This window comes from Argentina anserina, chromosome 6 (genome assembly GCF_933775445.1).
Source record: "Argentina anserina chromosome 6, drPotAnse1.1, whole genome shotgun sequence".
NCBI lineage: Eukaryota > Viridiplantae > Streptophyta > Magnoliopsida > Rosales > Rosaceae > Argentina > Argentina anserina.
The window spans coordinates 25,837,365-25,858,241 of NC_065877.1; the positions used below are offsets into that span (position 1 = coordinate 25,837,365).

General features: G+C 36.6%; 1 protein-coding gene and 1 non-coding gene across 2 annotated transcripts; one reads left to right on the top strand and one right to left on the bottom strand.

Moving 5' to 3' along the window:
* The first annotated feature begins 7,284 nt into the window (after positions 1-7,284).
* Positions 7,285-8,865, top strand: LOC126799165 (inorganic pyrophosphatase 1-like). Its single transcript, XM_050526298.1, has 4 exons — positions 7,285-7,557; positions 7,659-7,780; positions 7,869-8,070; positions 8,317-8,865. Exons 1-4 carry the CDS (start codon positions 7,420-7,422, stop codon positions 8,671-8,673), a joined length of 819 nt encoding a protein of 272 aa, XP_050382255.1. The 5' UTR covers positions 7,285-7,419; the 3' UTR covers positions 8,674-8,865.
* Positions 8,866-20,501: 11,636 nt separating this feature from the next.
* On the bottom strand, positions 20,502-20,608 carry LOC126801328 (small nucleolar RNA R71). The gene has a single exon (XR_007672819.1). It is a non-coding gene; the product is annotated as a small nucleolar RNA R71 (small nucleolar RNA).
* Positions 20,609-20,877: the final 269 nt, after the last annotated feature.

The following is a 20,877-nucleotide window of genomic DNA, read 5'->3' on the forward strand; positions in this document are numbered from 1 at the left end:
CGCACAGGCTGCACGCAAGCGAGGCCAAAGGCCAGCACCCACGCCGTTGTGTAGTCGGATGAGGAACAAGGAAGACAGTGACAAACATAAACTCCAAAAACCCTAATTTAATCAACGATCCAAAGACAACAAAAATTAAAATTAAATGTTATAATCAACAAAAAAAAACTTTAATGGTATTAATCATCAAAATTAAAGTTATATTAATCATAAAATTTTAAATATTAATTGTATTAATAAAAATTATTATAATTAAAATTTAATGTAGTTGACAAAATGTGAGGACCTATTGAATAAATAAATGATATTTGCTCTCCACTCAAAGAGCTAAAAGGCAAATAGCCCTTAACAATGTATTTTAGCTCTCTTATTATGGCTTTTTAACCCTTAACTAGATGGATTTGAGATGGTTATGGCTAAAATTTAACCTTTTAGCTCTTAACAAGGATGAATTGGGCCTTAATTAGTTATACACTTATGCATTTGGTTTATGCAGGTATGAAGGCCTTAATTTGGTCTGCTTAGTAGGGCCTTGAGGGCCACCAGGCTTATCCTATCGTTGCTCTATACCTATTATGTTCTCTTTCTGAAATTTTTGCACGTAATTAGTACTTGGTGTCATGGGATTCTATTTTCCCTTGATGATTAGGTAAACAAGTTTGAGCTTCATAATTTGGGTTGATGATTCATATTCGTACAAGATCGACTTTACATCCATCAAGAAGAATAATTGCCTTCGTACCTATATTTTATTAATTAACTATTTCTTGCTAGGAAAGTATGCATCGTCTCTATTATATATCAACACTCCACTAATTGGCACTACAAGTTAAAGCTTCATTTCGGGCACAGACCGTCTACAAGCATAAAATTCCACAGGGAAGCAGGTCTATCTGCTGCATGCATGTCCAACTCGGAAGCATAATTACTGTTGTAATTTTTTAATCAACACCAATCAAGATCGACCATATGGTAATTTCAGTTCTAAATTTTTGTTTATAATTTGGAAACATCATATCATATGACACAGTGCGTCCTTTTCAATCTCAAACATAATGCACCAAATTCATGCAAGGTAGGAAGTGCTAGCTTTATGTCTTCAAATCAGGTATAGGTATCTTATCTTCCACATTCTTCAGGACTACGCCATGTTAATGCTTCCCTTTTCTTATGCAAGCTAGCTAGCTAGTTTCATTCTAATAATTTAGTTGAGGAATAGGAACTATTCGATCCTGTTAAACGTACCACGTATGCTTTCATATCATCTCGGCCATCTGTACGTGTCATTCAGAATATACCAAGCAGTTAGCAGTTGTTAATGTAAATTGCACAAGGTAGTAGAATTAATCATTTTGTGTTGGTACGTATTACTTGTATATCAGCACGTAGCCTAGCTAGCTCTCGGGCTTTCACCTTCTTCCATTGCGAAATCGCTCTTCCCATCCTCTTGTCTTTACTTGAATTATGCTCAGCGGTCAGCAATCATGTTAGACGTTTTATGACTTTCAGCTTCTTTCCAAATCTCTACCGTATTAAATTCAGACTCGATCCAAAATCTTCAATGCAACTCCAAAATCTGGTGATCGTATTTATTGGAATAGTCCCCAGCTTTGACAATGAAACTGAATTTTGATGGCTCAGTTAACTCTTCCTCTGCAGCTGCTGGTTTTATTATTCGTAATTCTAATGGTGGTGCAATTCTTGCTTCCTCTAAACACCTTGGTGTTTCAGATGTTCTAAGTGCTGAAACTTCTGCTCTCCGAGCTGGTCTTTCTGCAGCTTTGCACCATGGCCTTTTCAAAATCCAAGCTGAAGGAGACTCTAAGTCCCTAATTGACTGTATTAACAAATCTGCCCCTGTTCATTGGCGAATCCAAGCTTTGGTCAAAGACATCCATATCATGACAGGTTTCTTCCAAGAAATTCAGTTTAATCGTGTTCGACCTGAAGTCAACTTTGCAGCTGATGTTGTTGCTCACTCGGGGCATTGTTCTTCCACTACTCTTTGGAACCACTCATTCCCTCCTATTCTCCCGTGCTATTGATTTTGATAATTCCCGTGTTCATTTTAGCTTACTTTCTCATCGAAAAAAAAAACTCCAAAATCTGGTATCTGGGCTTTCAGGCATTCTAATAACTTTTGATTATATATCTGAAGACTGATCAATTTTACAGTTGTTTAACATGTCCATTACCAAGCTATATGTAGCTACATGCCTACACCCTTTAATTATATAACTTGAAGCTAAACCCTGCCTAGTTACCAGGGGCTTCCATTACACAAAATTAATGTTGCTAATTTAGGTTGAGTTTGATCTAGATTATAGACTTAAATTCTCAAATAATATGACAAATGTGTTTAGGTGAATCAATTTATTTTCTAAATTCACAAACTCTAATACAACTTTTAGGTAGATTATGAAAACTGCAAAATTGAGCTTTTAGAAATTACTGCTGATTAAATCTGCAATTCAATCACACCTCAAGGCCAAATTGGGCCTTAGTGATTTGACTTCATTAGGAAGCTCATTATGGGTATGTCGTACAAACTAGTTTCCTCTCGTTACAACCTGCAGATGGAACACTATAGAATTTGGTATTTCATGCGGTATAGTTCTATATTCGTTGAGCTTTCTTATCCTAGAAACACTAACAATAAAGTGAAAAGAATGGTTCGAGAGTGGCAAGAATTTGAACAAAACTTGTACAAACCCGACTTTATGCCTTCTTTTGAGTTCTTCTCAATTTTCCCCGCCACAAAACCTAGCTACGCTAGCCAGCAGGTTTTCCCTTTCTTCAGTATAAAGTGCACTGGTTGGGAACCCAATTCCGATCCCGTGTCCCTCTCTGTTTACTGTTTAGATTAGGAATTTTGTAGAAATTGAAGTACCAAGTAGCTAGCAGAGATCAGGAGTACTTACTTAATCTGATCGTTGTTTCATATGGCAAGAAAAAGATGAAGAATTTCTGGATGGAACATTTTATTCTCATGGCATGGGCAACTGCTCCAAGCTTATCGATGGATCGTTGTAGGCTTGTAGGAGTGCGTAAGTAACTGCAATATGGCACGCAGATCTTCGGCCATAATATATTTTCTAAATAGTTCTCTCCACGAATAAACTATATCAGATTCTCTTTGTCGCAGGTGGAACACCTACACATTGCAAGTCATTTAACAAGATGTTGATTATAAATACGAATATTATTCCACTATGTGACGGAATGCAGTGAAGAAGTGACTCTTTTTCTAGAGGTTTGCAGAGTAAGAATCAAGCAAGGTTTCGTCCGGGAATATATATGAGCAACAAACATCTCGCTGAGTTTGTTCTTGATGCAAGCAAATTTTGAGTTATCTACATGGTTAGATCAGGGACGGATCCATGATTTAAGAATAGGGTGTGCTAAGTTTGGGCGAAGTCCAAAATTTTTTTAAGGACTTCGTAGCAGAGCAATGATAATTTCAATATGGAAATGATAGTTTACACATTTTAGAAAAAGATAGAAGACTGAGATTCAAGTGAAATGAATTATCATATGTACTTTGTGTTGATAGAGAAACCTAGAAAAAACATAACAAATAAACTCAAAAAACTAATATAAGAAATAGATATGAATCAATCGATATATACTTGAGATTACTTAATCAATAGGATTAAGGATGAATATTTTCCCAATAGAGTGATTAGAGTTTTAGAGACAAAGAACTGTAGAAGACTGAGAGGAGAGAGAGTGGAGTCGTGGAGCGGTGGATGAGAGAAAGAGTCTCGACTTTCAGTCTATTTTTTCTTCTTATGCTCTAACATGTAGTAAAATTTGGGTTTCATTTGAAAAATTGGGGTGGGATGAAGCAAATCCCAGCCCACCTCTGCATCTGTGCCTGGGTTAGACCGTATGTTATGTAAGAATTTATCCCTTTTTTCTAATAAGAGAGTAGTGTATACTGACAAGCAACGGACAATATAAATTTAGGCACCGTGCTTTAAAAGACACTCAATTTTCACTGGACTCAATTTGATTCTATTAGAGACATCCACCTTGAGACACAATTCCCCTCGACAAATCTACTATAAGACTCACTAATTCATTGGGTAGTGTAAGTTTTGGTAAGGTACTTAAATGGCTAATTGCTATATACAGACTGATCAGCCTGAGAGTGTGCATATATGTCGCCAGAAATACAGGAGAAAGACTGGGGAACAAACCCACATTAAATGAAGCCCGAGAACATTCAAATGTAGAACCTTTAACTTTACACGCACATATGTACACGCATAGTCGCATACACTAAATTCTAAAATCAGCTAGGAATTTTGATACAATGATATTTGCAAAACTTTTTCTTATTATTGTCTGCTCGCACTGTTTAAGAATGTGTTTTCTTTTTTCCTCCAAAGGCGTACGTTTATGATCGATCTACCTTGTGAATTTATAAAGGTGCTTGCATTCTTAATTTGGTTCCCTTGGCGCCCCCGGTAGATAACTAGATATGGCAACGATATGTAGGCATATCTAGGTATCACAGATTGTGAGATTCCTACCTTCTAGCGGCATGCGAAAAAAATGAGAATTGATCGGGCATAGGTATGGAATCATGAGCCTAGTTAAACTTTGATGTTAGATCTAAAAGTGTTTTAAATCGCTTGATATTTCTTTTTCACTAATTTTATGAGGTTTTTAAATGCATGACACCAAATGCTACCATTGCTACGTACAATTCTTCTCCTGAAAACATTAGCTAGTACGTGTAAAGAATGGTTGGAAATTAACTGGGATTGCATTCGTATTGAGCATATTACGGGTATCGTTATCGTACTGTCAATCACCCTAGCATCTTTCTATTCCTTTATCATCAGTTAATCATTCTCTCTGTTCTGTACTACTATGATCAGTCAGCCACGGTTCCTATACATTATGCATAGAACACTATACATATTTCGCCCGGTGTATACAATATGTGCCTTGTACACGACTACACGCAACACAATATTGGAGCTCTATGCAATCTGATCAGTCTTGGTGCGTCGCCAGAATTCCAGGACAAAGATTGGGGCACAAATCCATGTTTTATATTAAACCCTAAATCATTCGAGCTATCGAAGACCTAAACCTCCCTCTAGCTAATTAATTAACCTCCTCATCGCCTCCACACTGCCATACACGTACACGCATTCGCTTAATTATAAAAGCAGCATATATCAACAGCCCTACACAATTTTGATATGTATGTCAGCATGTATCTTGTATACGAAGTGTTCTGGAATTGTCCAAGACCATGGTGGTCCAAACATGTCGGGGTCACGTGTCAGCATTTTATTGGGTCTAGCAGATCCAACTAACGGATGAAATGGTTAGTCACTGTTTAATGTTTTTGTTTGTTTGAATCTGTAATTTCGATTGAAGCCGACCGCAAAAGCTTCATTCTTCATGCCCAACAATCCGGCGAAGATCTTCGAGGTATGAATGGAAACTTGACTTGAGCTGCTTTTTGTGATTTTTCGCTGGTTGGATGTTTTGCAGTTCATCTCTTTATGGTGCGGATGTGTTCATTCTGAAAATTGGGTTGTCCATTAATGGACCTGGAAATCTAGTATCTCAGTTTGATGATTTGAATTTTTAATGTCATGAATGGTCTGCATATTGCTTCACAAGTGAATGATGAACTTGATCCATTTTCCTACTTTAGGGAATTGTAATGCCATGGTCTCTGAATTTCGAATCAATCTACCTAATTTTAGGATCAGTCATAAACACCAACCTTCTGAAAAATTATGGGATAACTTCACCATCCATGCAAGACCTGTATATGACTCGAGTACCATGCACTATGTCACAACAATCCTTTCCTTCCATCTCCAATGGTCTTTACGGCGATGAATATACCTTAATTTCGGTGGTGGAATCTGCACTCGGCTACCACTTGACGAACATGGCCGCAAACCACGCGGAGCTGCTCTTGCATAAGTCGTAACACTCTTCATCTTCCTTCAAGATTGGAGATAATTTTCTCCTATCCAGCTAGTAATCTGGGTAAACAAACGCAGCCAATAACTGCAAGTCTCAAATCGCGAAGCCTCCAGAGGACAAGGAGAAGCCTGGCATATGGATCATCATCGCCACGCCCAGGTAGAATGGAGCCACGTGCAACCCCACCTCTCATTTTTACGGTGAAAAGAATTCTTACCAGTGTAACTGTATTGCTACAGTGATAAACGGCGAAAAACGTTGGACTATGATGGTACTGGACTAGAGCAGAAAGCTCCCTTGTATACATATATTATGCAATATATACACTTACACACGTTTATGTTTTTCTATACGTTTATCTAACTTTTGTAGAATTATTGAAGTGCATATGTTCTTTGGTTCCCGACTTCCCGTGGTGTCTACCGTGGAAAACCGGCCGGATAAGACAGTATACAACAAGCACTGCATGGACATATATATGAAGAATGTGGGCATTGCATTGGTTCGTAGGCATCTCAAGTTTCACAAATTAATTAACTAAAAATTCATCTGTTACATTCACGTACGTACTAGTGTCTACTCACTAGCTCACATTACTCTAGCCCTAGACTTACATTCAGAGACAATTATAAATGCATTTATATATAATGATAGTTAGATCTATTATTGTAGAATGAATTGATAGAAAACGGAAGTTAAAGCCTATACCACTATACCAAGCATGATCAGTTATTTCTGCATATACAATTGAGGAGAAAACCCTTGCAGAAACTGATAATGGCACCAATCAAATTGACATATCCTTCCAAACCAAACCGTGTGGCTTTTAATTCCTTTTCCTCTTTCTCTTGGCTTTAGAAAATAGAAACCTCTCAAAAGCCAATGCTTTAACAAAACGAAACGTGGAGCGTGACGCAGACTAAAGCTTGCGCACCCAAAATCTGAAAATCATAGAAAGCCAGTCAAGCCACAAGAACAAGGTAACACAAAGGCTCTCCCGGACCAAGTCGGTTCGAACCATCCCCGGAATATTCCTTCCCCTTTCGATCGTCAAATGCCTTTCAAGTTTCAAAGTTGCCAACCCCACTCACTGTGAATTCAATTCCTTCTCGAATATTCCCTTATTCCCGCCGTTCCTTCCCACCAATGCCTCCCCAATCCAACAGAGCGTCTAGCTAGGAATATTGGAAAATATTCTACGTTATTTGTTCAGAGACACCCTCCTCGTTTATTCACGTAATATTCCATTAGAATCCTAGTGCCTATAACTGGTAACCTTCACATTTTCATATGTCACACACTTGGAACTTGCTTTCCTACCCTATAAATACCTCCCTCTTCTTCTTCTATCTGCATTACCAACAACAACCAACCTAGATTTCCTGGCATTGGTCTCTAGTAGTTCATATATAGAAACAAGAGCTTGTTTGTGCTTCTCTTGTACGTTCTTGAAAGATGGCCGGAATTGTTGTTGTTTTCGACTTTGACAAGACCATAATCGACTGCGACAGTGACAACTGGGTTGTCGACGGGTTGGGTGCCACCGATTTGTTCAATCAACTCCTCCCCACCATGCCTTGGAACTCTCTCATGGTAATTCTTCTAGCTAAGCTTCAGAAAGTTTTATGTCTCATACATAGTCCAAAATATGCATGTGAGGCTGATTTTTATTTATTTGGACAAAAAAATTCCAGGATAGGATGATGAAGGAGCTTCATTCACAAGGAAAAACCATTGAGGACATTGTGGAGGTTCTCAAGAGGACTCCCATTCATCCCAGAATTGTGCCAGCCATTAAAGCAGCCCATGCTTTAGGGTATGTGATACTCCCCTGCATATTCTTTTATTCCTTCATAAGCCTTTTGTGGTAGGAAGCCATCTAATTCAGTTTGGGATTGTTGCAGATGTGAGTTAAGGATTGTGAGTGATGCCAATCTGTTTTTCATTGACACGATTTTGAAGCATCTTGGTCTGGAGGAATATTTCTCAGAAATCAACACTAACCCTGGTTATGTTGATGAAGAAGGAAGAGTTAGGATTTCCCCTTTCTGTGATTTCATCAATTCCCCTCATGGCTGCAGTCTCTGCCCTCCTAATATGTGCAAGGTATCTACTTGAATCAATTCATAACTCTAAAAAAGTTGGCTCCAAAAGGCTTGGAAGATGGAATTTGTTTTTTTTTTTAGTTTTGCTTTATGTTCTGGACACTCTTGTATGTCCTAATCAAGATTCAAGAATCAGATTCACCACTGTTTCTTATCCATATCATAGATTAATGGCATGAGATAAACTTCGATCGATTTTGAAGTTGATTAAACCTTTAATTTGTTTTGTTATATTGGTTTATTACAGAGTGTGATTATTGAGAGGATCCAAGCTTCAATTGAAGGGAGGAAAACGATGATCTACTTGGGTGATGGAGTTGGTGATTACTGCCCAAGCTTGAAGCTCAAGGAAGGAGATTTTGTGATGCCAAGGAAGAACTTTCCACTATTCGATAAGATTTGCCAGAACCCTCTGGCTCTTAAAGCCGAGATTCATGAATGGACTGATGGAGAAGAGCTTGAGCACATTTTGCTGAACCTGATCAACAAAAGCGCCATCGAAGAGAATGCTGCTGCCCAATTCATTACGACTGACTGCAAGTTGCAGACCATCTCTGTTTCTGGTCATGAGGCATTCCCGAAAGCTCTCCCGGTTCAGCAGTAGTTGATCTGAATGGCCATTTTGTATGTTGTAACTAATGTAATTTTGCTAGCATGTTGTTGTGGTAAAGCTAGCAAAATGAAGCTTGTTTTCTTGGTCTAGAAATAAGCTAGGCTTCTAAATCTGTGATTTTTAATTGATCATGAAAATTGGACCAGTAATGTGTGTTTTCTCGATGAAAGAAGTTAAGGGTTGGGAACTTGGTACGTGCATGCATTTATGCATTCCAAGATTTGAATAGGTCAAGTAAGCATGGTACACACTTCTGGACTTTGCTTCCTTACAAAATTGAAGGCTGCTTAGTGTGCAGGGGCACCGTTCTATATTAATCTATTTTGTGAATGCATGAGACCATAGGCACATAGCATATGACAAAACAGAGAAAGAGCCAAAAGGAGCATTCAAATCTTTCCTTCAAATCTATCTAAATCGCATGATTATCTGCACAAAGTATAACATGTTTATCGAGAAAAAAAAACACCATTCTTGATGTGTCTTAATAAAAGAGATTTTAGGGTCTAATCACGTGAGTTGTATATGATATGTAGCATGGATAATGTTGGATTTGCTTGACAAGCTATAGACCAAGATTGAGAGGTTTAATTTGCCAAGACGTTTGTTAAGAAATTGTCTAGCACTATCTTGGAGTCGTGCATGTATGTATATATGTAGGCACTAGGCACGCTTCTACTACTTGTAATTGTGACGTACTGTCATCAACAGTACGTTGTTTGTTCCATATGGGAGCTACCTCTTTGGACTCCAAGATGGGCGAAAATTTGACTCAATACTCTAATTTTTTTTTAAATTACCTCTTTCAGGTGGTAATTAACAAAAAAAAATAGCTCTATAATCAAAGAATTTTTATTTGAATTTCATCATGAGTGTTTTTTCAATTGAAACTTCAAGGGTGCAGCCTACCCGAATTTTTTATTCGGTTTCTTTCCCTGGTATTATCTTATATTAAGAAAGTAAGAATGAAGGTTTCATGGTTACATTTTTTAACTATCCAAAATGTCCACGATTTATTAATCCCTGAATTCTATTTAGATATGATGTTACAGGTAAAATTATACTTTACAAATTATAAAAGTGAAAAGAAAAGAGAATTTATGCGGAAGAAAAAAATAAAGAGAAAGCAACTATCCTACAATTCAGACTAAATGGATAATAACTACCAATTATTATGAAGATAACTACGTAAATTACTAACTATCAGTTTATTTCTTTTCATTAATTTAAATTTTTTGTTTTGTTTTTCTACAATTTCTTATAAAAGAAAAAAGTCAAATGATGCATAAACGGAGTGTGTGTTATAAGGCTAGTGTGTATATAACTATATATATATATATATATATATATATATATATAGCTAATGGCCCCTCTCTCATTGAGTAGTGTTCCTTGTTTATAACATCGTACAATTACCATAGCCTCTCTCGATCTCTAATTAGACAGTAGACATGTAACAATACTTCACTTATTATACTTCGTTTAAAGCGTGCGTACCGGTTTCGGATTATCAAACCAATTAATATATGATAAAAAAAACCAATGAAGGATTTGTAGCAAGCTAGTTGAGAAAATGGCATCACTCCATATATTGATCAATATAAGAAAACAACATAAACATAATCCACTATTATGGGAAACAACGTAACAATCATACCATACGATTGTATGAAACAAACTCAAGCTAGAAACCTAAGCCTATCCAATTTCTCTTACAAAAGCTGATGCAAGGAAATTACTCTTACGAAAAACACTCGCATCGTTTATTGGAAAACAAAACTTTATGTATTCTGAAATAATGCTTTTAGGAAAAGAATGGTGCTTCAAAAAGAAGAAGCACTCTTACGTAGTAGCACCAGCTAGCACCATATAAGTCATATTTTTTAATGTCTTCAAGCAGTCTATTTGACTTAATGTCTTAATTGGTAATTATTTACAACAAAGCTAGTGATGTGTAGTACCACCAGCTAGCACCATATAAGTCTTTTTTTTTAATAGCATTGAGCTAGATTTTGATCACTTTCAAGCTTGTAGTATTACGTTTACGTACTATTCATATTGTATTATTTTTAGGTACTAAAAATCCTTATAGTTTTTGGTCGTTACAATTGAGTACTTGAGTAAGAACATGAAGAAATAAAACTATCTCGAAGAACAAATGGTACTTTATTATACGTCATCCACTAACGTTACTGTGTCTTTTGTGACAAGCATTGACCGGGAAAATATATTACCGAAAGAGTATGTTTAATTTGTGAAATTTCATTCACAAAAACCAGTGATTAATTAAATGTAGCCACTTTCCTTCAAATTCCAATCACTGTTTAGATCCGTTATATCGATCTCCACTCGGCTCTTTTTTTATCATCAATTGTCATTTACTGATCTTTTCATGCAAATAATTTCACTACTATAATGCAAATCATTGAATTATAAAGCCTATAGATCGTCAGTTAGTATAATGGTTTGCTTTTCTTTTAATTATTTTGACCAGAATCGCTTGGTTTTACTGATAAAGGTATTTGCAGTGTCGTCGTATGGACTTAAGTATCTGTCTATCAGTCTATATATCGATCACCACTGTTCTTAAAAAAATTGTTAGCTAGCTGCGTTTTGCTGGAGCACTTGAGAGAAAAATTGGATCTTTTAAAAAATATTCATTTTAAAGAATATTTATATTGAAACCAGATAGAGGTTATGATCAAGTTCAGTAATGCTTTTTAGGATATTTTGGCACATGGACCCGGCCCAGTCCGAGTATATTTTATCCTGGTACGGTCGAGACATGATAAATTCATAGACCGATTCTTTAAACACATAATTTTATATTATTTATATAAATATTTATATAATTATCATTATTAAACTTAAATATTAGACTTTTTAGAAATAATTAAAATCTCTTAATTATTTCATTATTTTAACTACAATATTTCACAAATATTATCAAAGTAGTGAAAAAAAACGTTATTATTTTGACATATGTAATGTTTTAGAAATAAAATTATGAAATATGTTGTAGTATTTTAATTATTTACTATTCTAAATAGTTATATAAAACAAATATTATAAGTACATAATATTTTTAGAGAACTTCTATTCATATATCTAAAAATGGTATTTTGACCTCCTTACTCAGTGATCCTCAATTTTGTTTTTACATATACCTAAAATGCTATTTAGACCTCTATAGATTTCCTAAAATGCCCATAATCTAATTTGATATATCAAATCAAAATACTATCTATTAATTTATTTCATACTCTATTTCAAATTCATTTATTATATACAACTTGAAAAATCCATGATAATCACACAACACCATGTTTTCAAATTAATTCACTATTCCACTCGTTTTCTAAATTCAAATTAGTAAACTATTTTTTCATTTCATTGATATATATGCAACTCACCAAGAAGTAACATCAATGTATATGAAATATTCTAATCTCTAATTAACAAGTCTTGTTCTTTAGCTCAAATCGAAGTTAGAAATTCTACATAGTTATATAGTTGATACATTAAATCGTCTACATTCGTTTTGATGTTAATCATCTACATTGAATTTTTGACTAATGATGTTTATCAAAAAACAAAGTAATAAATTAAATCATGTTATGCAATTTGATATCCCATTTTAGGATTTTTTGGTAATAAATATAAAGAATAATTATCTATATTTGTACTTAAAAAAAATAAGTTAAAGAATTATTGCCCTTTTTGTATTTTTATTGTTATATGTTTTTTGATAATTTCATAAGTACTGACTAAGTCAAAACTATTAAAAAAAAGTGTAAGTGCTATTTTGAAATGTTTTTATTTTAATTGTGCCATATAATGCTAATGGATCGGGCCGGCCCGCTTTTTGGCCCGCCTGACATGCGTTTGGATAGTGGGCCGAATTAGGCTTAATATTTAAACAAATGGGCCTACCTGAGCACGACATGGACACGCGCACGGTTTTAGCCCATTTGCCACCTCTACCTCCGTGGGAACTTCCTACTAAGATACGTAGTACGTAATACTAACTATTTTAAAACGATGGCTGCATGGGATTGGGAACTATAGCCAACCCGATTTCGTAATAATACTTGGGGAAAAAATTGTATGCAGTCGTATTAATATCCATTAGTCATAAACCTATGTACATCTCGATCTCTATATATGTCTACGTACAGTTCCATGTATGCATACTGCATAGGGGTATACATAATAATCAATATGGAGTATTCCAAAAGACATACTTAACAGTTAGGACTGTAAGTAGACTCAAGCCGCTCGTGTTCGACTCGTATTCGGCTCATTTTTAGCACGTTCGGTTCGAACTCGTAAAATTAAATGACCCAAGGTTGAGCTCAATATTAAACCCGACATTGAAAATGAGCCGAGCTTAAACAACAACTATTTGGCTCGTTCGACTCGTTTAACTCGTGAGCTAGCTCGGACTCGTTAAAAGCTTAGCTCGTTAATTAATTAAGTTTGACTTATTAACTTTTATAGTATATGTAAAGTATAATTTTTATATAAGAAATAATATTTAAAATATAATATTAGTTAGAATGAACTAAAGTCTTTTTTCTAGAATAATTAGTTAAAAACTTTAAATTCAATTACAAGTTTGATTTGTTTTTTTAATTTATTATAAATAAAATGAATTTTGTGTGATAACCCATCTGTTACCTCATAAGCCGATAACCCATTTGTTACCTCATATGCAGTACCCTGACAGACATGCTAGAGCTCTAACTGTATCGTAACTTTCGCCCGGCCAAAGGCTAGGTTCCGACATGCCAAACACGTCCGAAGACAAAAACTCATCCGAAGACATAAATCACGTCCGAAGACTAAAACTCGTCCAAATACATAAATCACGTCCGAAGACAAAACTCGTCCGAAGACATCAATCACATTTTAACAAAACTCAATGTTAAAACCACGTACAATAAGCATCATGTTATATTGTACCATCAAATCAAAACGCTCAATATATATATCTCATCATCAAAATGATCTTATTCGTAACTAAATCCTGACAGTATATAATATAGCAAATTATATATATGTACATATTTACCATTTATACAAATATTTATTCCACTATATATTATACATGTCATATTTCATTCTTTAAAATTCTGCATAATCTTGAATCTCCGCAAGGATAGATTCGTAAATGTGAGATTTTACTCACCTTATAATCTCGAGTATAATTCCACAACTCCAAATGTAATTCATTTTCTTAAATTATCGATCACCTTGAAAATATAAGAAAAGAATTTAGAATCATTACGTAAACCTTAAATGCCGAAACAGTAATAATAAGTTACTGTTCAGCAATTTCTGATTTTACGAATTTACTGTTCACTGAGTTACTATTCACGTATTACTGTACAAATACACATCAATTACGTATTCATGTACGAGTACATACTGTTTACATATTTCTGTACGTATGTTCAAATGTAAATACTGTTTCATTAATTAATAATTACCAATTTACCCTTCCGAAATTATTTTTACATTTACTGGAAGTAATTTACATTTACCGTACGTAAAAATAAATTTTATAATTTACTGTTTGAATTCACTATTCACGCGACGCCACACGTGGCGGAGCGTGGGGTACACGTGCCACCCTACGGCGACCGCGCGTGGCGCTCACGCGCCACTCACTGTGGCAGCGCGTGGGGCCCGCGCGCTGAGTCTAAGGCCGGCGCGTAGCACGCCACCGCCGCCCTATTTCTCTTCCTTCCTCCTCCCTCTTCTGCTCCACGGTCTCACGCCGCCTCCTACCCCCTCCACGCACCCACACGCGCCGCCTAAGGCGGCGGTAACCTCCAAATCTCCTCCACCTCCGATCCTCCAACAAATCACATCCAATCCATCAATCAAACACACCAATCAACTAATCTAGCAAACCCTTACCTCGTCGGGGTGTTGAACTGCCGTGAAGACTTCCGTAGCTGCTCGCGTGACCGGCGGTGTCTAATCGTGCAGAGGTGAGGGGACGCGGCAAATTCGAGGTTCCAACCTCGTCGTAGAGGCTCCAGAGATGAGGAGGGATGGAGGTGAGCTTGCCACGAGTGCGGCGTCGACGGAGGAGAACGGCGGAGGAAGTCTCCGAGCTTCGATCTATCGCGAGGGAGGTAGCGGCGGAGAGGTGAGGTGCATCGGGCTCGGGGTCGACTGTGGAGGTCCCTGCGGTGCTCTAGAAGCTGGCGGTGAGAGGCATGGCGGCCTGGAGGCGGAGATCGCCGGCGTGGTTTCGAGAGTGAGGGAGAGAGGGCGATCGGGGAGAGAGAAGAGAGAGAAAGTGGGAAATGGAGGCGGGTTAAGGGTTTCCGAAAATGGAAACCCAAATCCCTCAATTTTTCCTTTTATACCCTTTTCCAAATCAGAAACTAACTTCCGTCTTTAATAACTTTCACGTCCGATGTCCGATTCGAACGCGTGATATGTCCACAAACTCGTATCGACGAGCTCTACAACTTTCATGAAGGAAGTTTTCACAACCGAGTGACGGTGAAAAAGTCGATACTCAAGTCGCGGAAACGTAACGTTTTTCTAAATAAACGTTCCGAGAACGTTTCCGTTTTCGTTTCGTAATGTCGCAAACCACCAATTGTCGTTTTAAAAGAATTTTAAAAATTTTATAAATTTAAATCAAACCAATAATCGTTCCGAAAAATCGGGTTATTACAACTATGACATCCGAGTTTTAATTTCTTAATTTTCAAATTTTACTTTCATATGATTCAAATCGGCTTAATTTGAGTTTGAACTTATTTAATAAAATGAGCCGACCTGAGCTTGAACATGAAGGATAAAAATGAAATTTTAGCCCGGTTTGAACTCGATCAAATGAAAATAAGTTAACATGAAGAACCTGATATTCGGCTCGGCTCGGCTCATTTACACCCATATTAACAGTAATTTTATTGTCAGGATGGGGATTTCCTCGAACACCGGCTTTCATATACATGCAGTACGTATCAAGCCTGGTCAAATTATGTGCTTCGGGACTTCTGTTTCGAATTTAAGGACTATGTTGGGCTGCCTCTTTAATCGGTGCCCCGGTAAGAATGGTAACATAAAGGTTAAGCTTGATGATATATGCATGCAGCAGGAAATTAATTAAGGGATAATGTTGTTGAAGACTTGAAGGTGCTGACCGAGTAGTTGGCGCATAGATAAACCTCCTATAGGGAGGTTGCATTAGCCTGCTGCTTATTCTCCATTTCATTCTGAGAATTGAAGTTAGGTGCGTGCTTATTTACTGAATCTATTCTTTTCAATATTTAAGCTGGCAAGGTGAATCATGCACTGTAATTGTTTCTGTGATTTCCAAAGAGAATAACACATAAATCGTGGTTTACATTTGTCATTATCTTATGTTCGTTCACAAACTCATAATTAAGCATCAGTATTGATTCTTGATTGGGTTTCTGGGTATTTCATCATCCTGGTCTGGTAGTCTACATTAAAAACTAGTTGATCAACAGAAGGGTAACTAACTTGGTTTTTGATCAAAGTCGGGTGATAGAGCGTTAGTTAAAATGTTTATAATAAACCCTGTAAAACATCATCGTTAGTATAGAATAAGCAGAGATCGTTCTTTCCGGGGAATTGAAGGGAACTCTAAACTTTTAGTGTTAACAAATAATGGGGGGTTTGAGATTGATTATTAACTACTAAAATAAAACATAAATTACTATTTACATGATCGACTTCTCTTTAACAAACTTAAACCAAATTTACCATTACACCACATAATTACAAGTTCGAACCTATCATGCATTCTAATTCGACCAATTACATACTTTTTAGACACCAATACAATTAGAGCCTTAGGGGATCATTTAATCATGCAAGATTTCAATTAACATTTAGATTGACTTAGGGCCTAATCTAAATTTGCATGCAATCGAATTCAATAACACTTAGAGTAGAAATCAAACAAGATTACATTTAAGCACCAAATCTTTGTTGGAGATATGTTTCATGTGTGGCGTCACCCACCATGGTTTCACATGCAAATTTCCAGAATTTTTTACCACTTTTAATCAACACAAACCGAACCTACTTAGGGCATGATTCGATATGTGTCAATATGGTTGATGAATCTAGCACTCAAACACAATATTAGGAACTGCATCCAATCACTAAATTCATATGCACATATCTGAAAATTATCTAAAAGTATGAGAAAGATGATTAAAACACAATAATAGAAATACAAACTCATTAATTATAGAAAACCATCAATTCGGCAAAGATCCAAAAATCCAATAAAACAATCTGAAAATTTCGATTCTTAATACAAAACAATAATCCCACACAAACATCATACTACAATCTTTATAGACAAAGTATTGTAAAAAAAATTAAAAATTAACAAACCCGTGGAGATGAGTTGCGAGAATCACACGTTGTAGGAACCTTGGAGGTGTGTCTTCAATGGTGATTTCGGTGGAGATGAAATTTGTATATGGGGGAGAATGGCTTGTTGTTTTGGTGAAGGCTGTTTGAGGTAGTATTTTGGTAGAGTTTTGGCTCTTGAATGCAAAGGAGAAGTGTGCTTATTTGAGAGATGAAGTCATGTATATATAAAGGAAAGAATGAGGGTAGTTGCATCTTTCCTCATATTATAATGCAATGCTTTAATCCCTTAAATCATGCCATGTTTTATTCCCTAAAACATGCCATGCTTTAATCTCTAAAACATGCCATGCTTTAATCCCTAAAACATGCCATGTTTTATGCCTTTATTGATCATCTTCTATTTAATTGTTGCATGACTTTGTTCCATCTTTTTTTCTTTAATTATCTCTTCAATCCAATCTGAAAATAAGAAAATAAAATCATAAGTAAGAGATAATTAGTTTCAAAACCTGATAGGAGCACAAAGTGCGACGTTCTTAATGTCTATATGTCCTATTCTTATGTTTTGTTACTTCTTATTTAGTTGTTTTAGGTTCATATTTGTCATATGTATGTTCTAGGTAGAGCTATTTCGAATTTAGATGATTTGATGATGAAATTGTGCTAAGTGTTAGAACTCCTTATTGAACTAGGATTCCTTACTCGACTAGGACTCTACTTTCCTATTTTCATTCTTTCCTATTTCTTAATCGACGATTTCTTTTCAGGAAAGACAAATCATATTTGGAAAGAAAGGAGAGTTGCCGAGTTGCATTCCTAGTTGAACAAGGAAATCATATTCGAGTTGAAGAAGGAGAAGAGGAGGCCGGCCTAGCTACTCCTAGTTGGACCAAGATTGTTGCCGAGCTGCCCTTTAGTGATCTCCCTATTGGACTTGGTTTCCTACATCAAGTTGGATATGGAGTACATAAATCAAATCCATAACAAAGAGGATTTCAGTTTTCCAATTGGATTCTATCTCCTTATGGCACGGCAAGAAGGCTTCCTAGACCTCTATATATAGAGGCCGGCCTCTCCATTCAGCAACATCATCAGCCCTACACACAAACACAAGCCTAGCTTTGCCGAATTCATCCTTCATCCTTCCAAGAAATCCTAAACCCGATTCCACCATTCTCCACCTTTATCTATAGCCTTGAAGCACGATTGAGAAGAGGTTTCATCCATAGAAGTCCTGGCTACACCTTGTAGGATCGATTGATTGATAAAGTGTAACCATGATTCTCTCTTTATTTCAATTCGGTTTTTGGTTTTATTCTTGTTCTTGGATGAGTTGCGATTTGTGTAGAGTAATCTTGTTTCAATTTTGTCTATGAAATAGCTACTTGATTCAACTTATATAAAGGATTCGAAATTATGTTTTGGTTTTATGGAATTTCTGTTTTTGGTTTCTGCCGAACCTTGTTCTTGATCAATTTTGATTTCTAAGTGTTATGTGTACGATTGTAGCATGATATTTAGGTTGTTGGATTAAAGACTTATGCTATGAACATGTTTATTCTTTTCTATATGATTTTCGAAATTGCATGATTGGGGGTTAAGTATGTGACATACTTAATGAATTCGATATGCATGGCTTTGGGATTATATGGTAAGATGAACATGTTAGATTTCAATGAAGCCGAGTGGCAAGACTTGAATGTGTTAAGTGTCTATGCATATAGGTTACTGATTTGGAACTTAGATTGCATGATCCAACCCTAGTTGTTCAATATATGGACTCGGCATGATGCTAGAAGAAAGACATAGAGCTTGGTTCGATTTCCTTTGTATGAGATGTTTTGGTGATTGTTTATGTATTGGTTGGTTGATCACATGTATATATTAGTTTAGGTTTTATTTACTGTTTTTATGATTCAATCCAAAATCTATATCAAACTTTAAAACCCTTTATGAATTCGTGTAAGTATTGTGATCCTAAGCCCTGGCTGGATCCCCGGTTTGTGAACGATACCCTCTTGCTTTATACTACTATGATGTGTTCAGGGTTAAATATTGATGTCGAGTAATCGAGCACTCATCAAATGGCGCCGTTGCCGGGGATCCATTAGAGATGGATCCCTAACTTTTACTACGAATTCATTGTGAATATTGTACATTTGTATATTCTTATTCTTATTTCGTGTAACATATAGTAATGTATCTTAGGTTGTTGTTTTGGTGCTTGAGTGAATGATTGTTGTAGGTTGTAAATCGAACGGAATAGGTAAAGTCCCTTTTGTTAATATTAGCCTTAACCCTTCATGCTAGCTCTCGAGTTTGCATGAGGTCGAGGGCGGCTTTTATTAACACTTGGAGATTTGTCTAACACATGAGGTTAAGTCCAGCTGAGTAAGGGGCACGCTCTCTTATTACTCTGGTGCATGGGACCAAAATTGGATCTCAGAGAACTACTGACTGACATACATCTCGGTGATGGAGTCGATAGGGAGTTCGCTCTCCGTAGTTCAACAAATGAGTCCTACCATGTTCACTATCTCTGATTGAGCTAAAGGCCTTCTGAAAAAAAGACTTGATCTTGTGTCTAGGCATCCATACTTAGGCCGCACGTCCACCTTGATTTACAACTTAGAATCAATCGATCGTTCAATCATTGAAATAGCAAAAAGAACTTGTGAATTGTATGAAATTTTGTAAACGTAAAGAACTAACTCTTGTAAACTTGACATAGTTGCCGTGCCCTTTCCTTAAGTGTGCGTGTGTGTGACTAAGGGAAAGCACGAATTTTATGTATCCATCATGTATTCTTCAATGCTAACTCGTTACCTTTCATATAACAGGTACTATGCATGTCCGAATTTTCTAAGAAGACACAAGAGCTCAAGGATCGAATTCAAGCACTTAGAGATTTAAACAACTCTTTCATAAGTAGACCTTTGAGTTTCGAAACATCTCCAAGCAATTCAATCTTAAACTCTTCACCTAGATCAGAAGAAGAGGAAGATCTGTCCTTCCCCTTCGTCTTCAATTCAGACTTAGACACAATTGCGGGCCGTGACATAATTCATGTTGGTGCTCCAATGGCACTCAAGAATGCATTCATTCCTACCACCCCGGAATCACCCTCATGCATTGCTTTCACTCCACCTGATGAAGCTAACTTCTCCATTCCTGTTCAATTGCTTGGGCAACTGCCTAAGTACTCTGGTTCTTCAATGGAAGACCCTAATGTGCACCTTAGGGAGTTCTTGGACATTTGCAAGCTCCAATCGATTCATCATCTTTCTCAAGAAGGCTTGAGGTTGCTTTTGTTCCCATTTACCCTTAAGGATGATGCTAAACGTTGGTTGTATTCTTTGCCTGCAGGAATCATCACTACATGGGACGAAATGACTAGGAGGTTCTTGAAGCAATTCTTCCCTGCTCAACTCATGAAAAGACTTAGGAGGGAGATTCAGAACTTCACTCAAAAAGATGGTGATTCACTCTATGAGGCTTGGGAGGAATTTCAGGAACTACAAAGAAAGTGCCCTCACCATGGTATTTCGTTGGATGACTTGGTGCAATTCTTCTATGAAGGACTCGACACCACCAATAAGAGCATGGTGGATTCGGCATGTGGCTGCACATTCATGAACAAAACCGGTCAAGAAGCCTACACCTTGATTGATGACTTGGCTGACAACAATCGCCAATTTAGTTCCAAGGAGAAGAGAGGAAGCAAGAGCCGTGGGGTGTATGATGTTGATGCAAGGAATCAGATGGCTACTTTAGAAAGGAAGCTTGACGTGCTAGTCAAGGCATTCAATGGTT

Excerpts from the sequence above, each read along its gene's own strand:
- LOC126799165 (XM_050526298.1), top strand. The coding sequence starts at position 7,420 with ATGGCCGGAATTGTTGTTGTTTTCGACTTTGACAAGACCATAATCGAC. Across the intron at positions 7,558-7,658 it reads TGCCTTGGAACTCTCTCATG|GATAGGATGATGAAGGAGCT; the intron begins GTAATTCTTCTA and ends AAAAAATTCCAG. Across the intron at positions 7,781-7,868 it reads AAAGCAGCCCATGCTTTAGG|ATGTGAGTTAAGGATTGTGA; the intron begins GTATGTGATACT and ends GGATTGTTGCAG.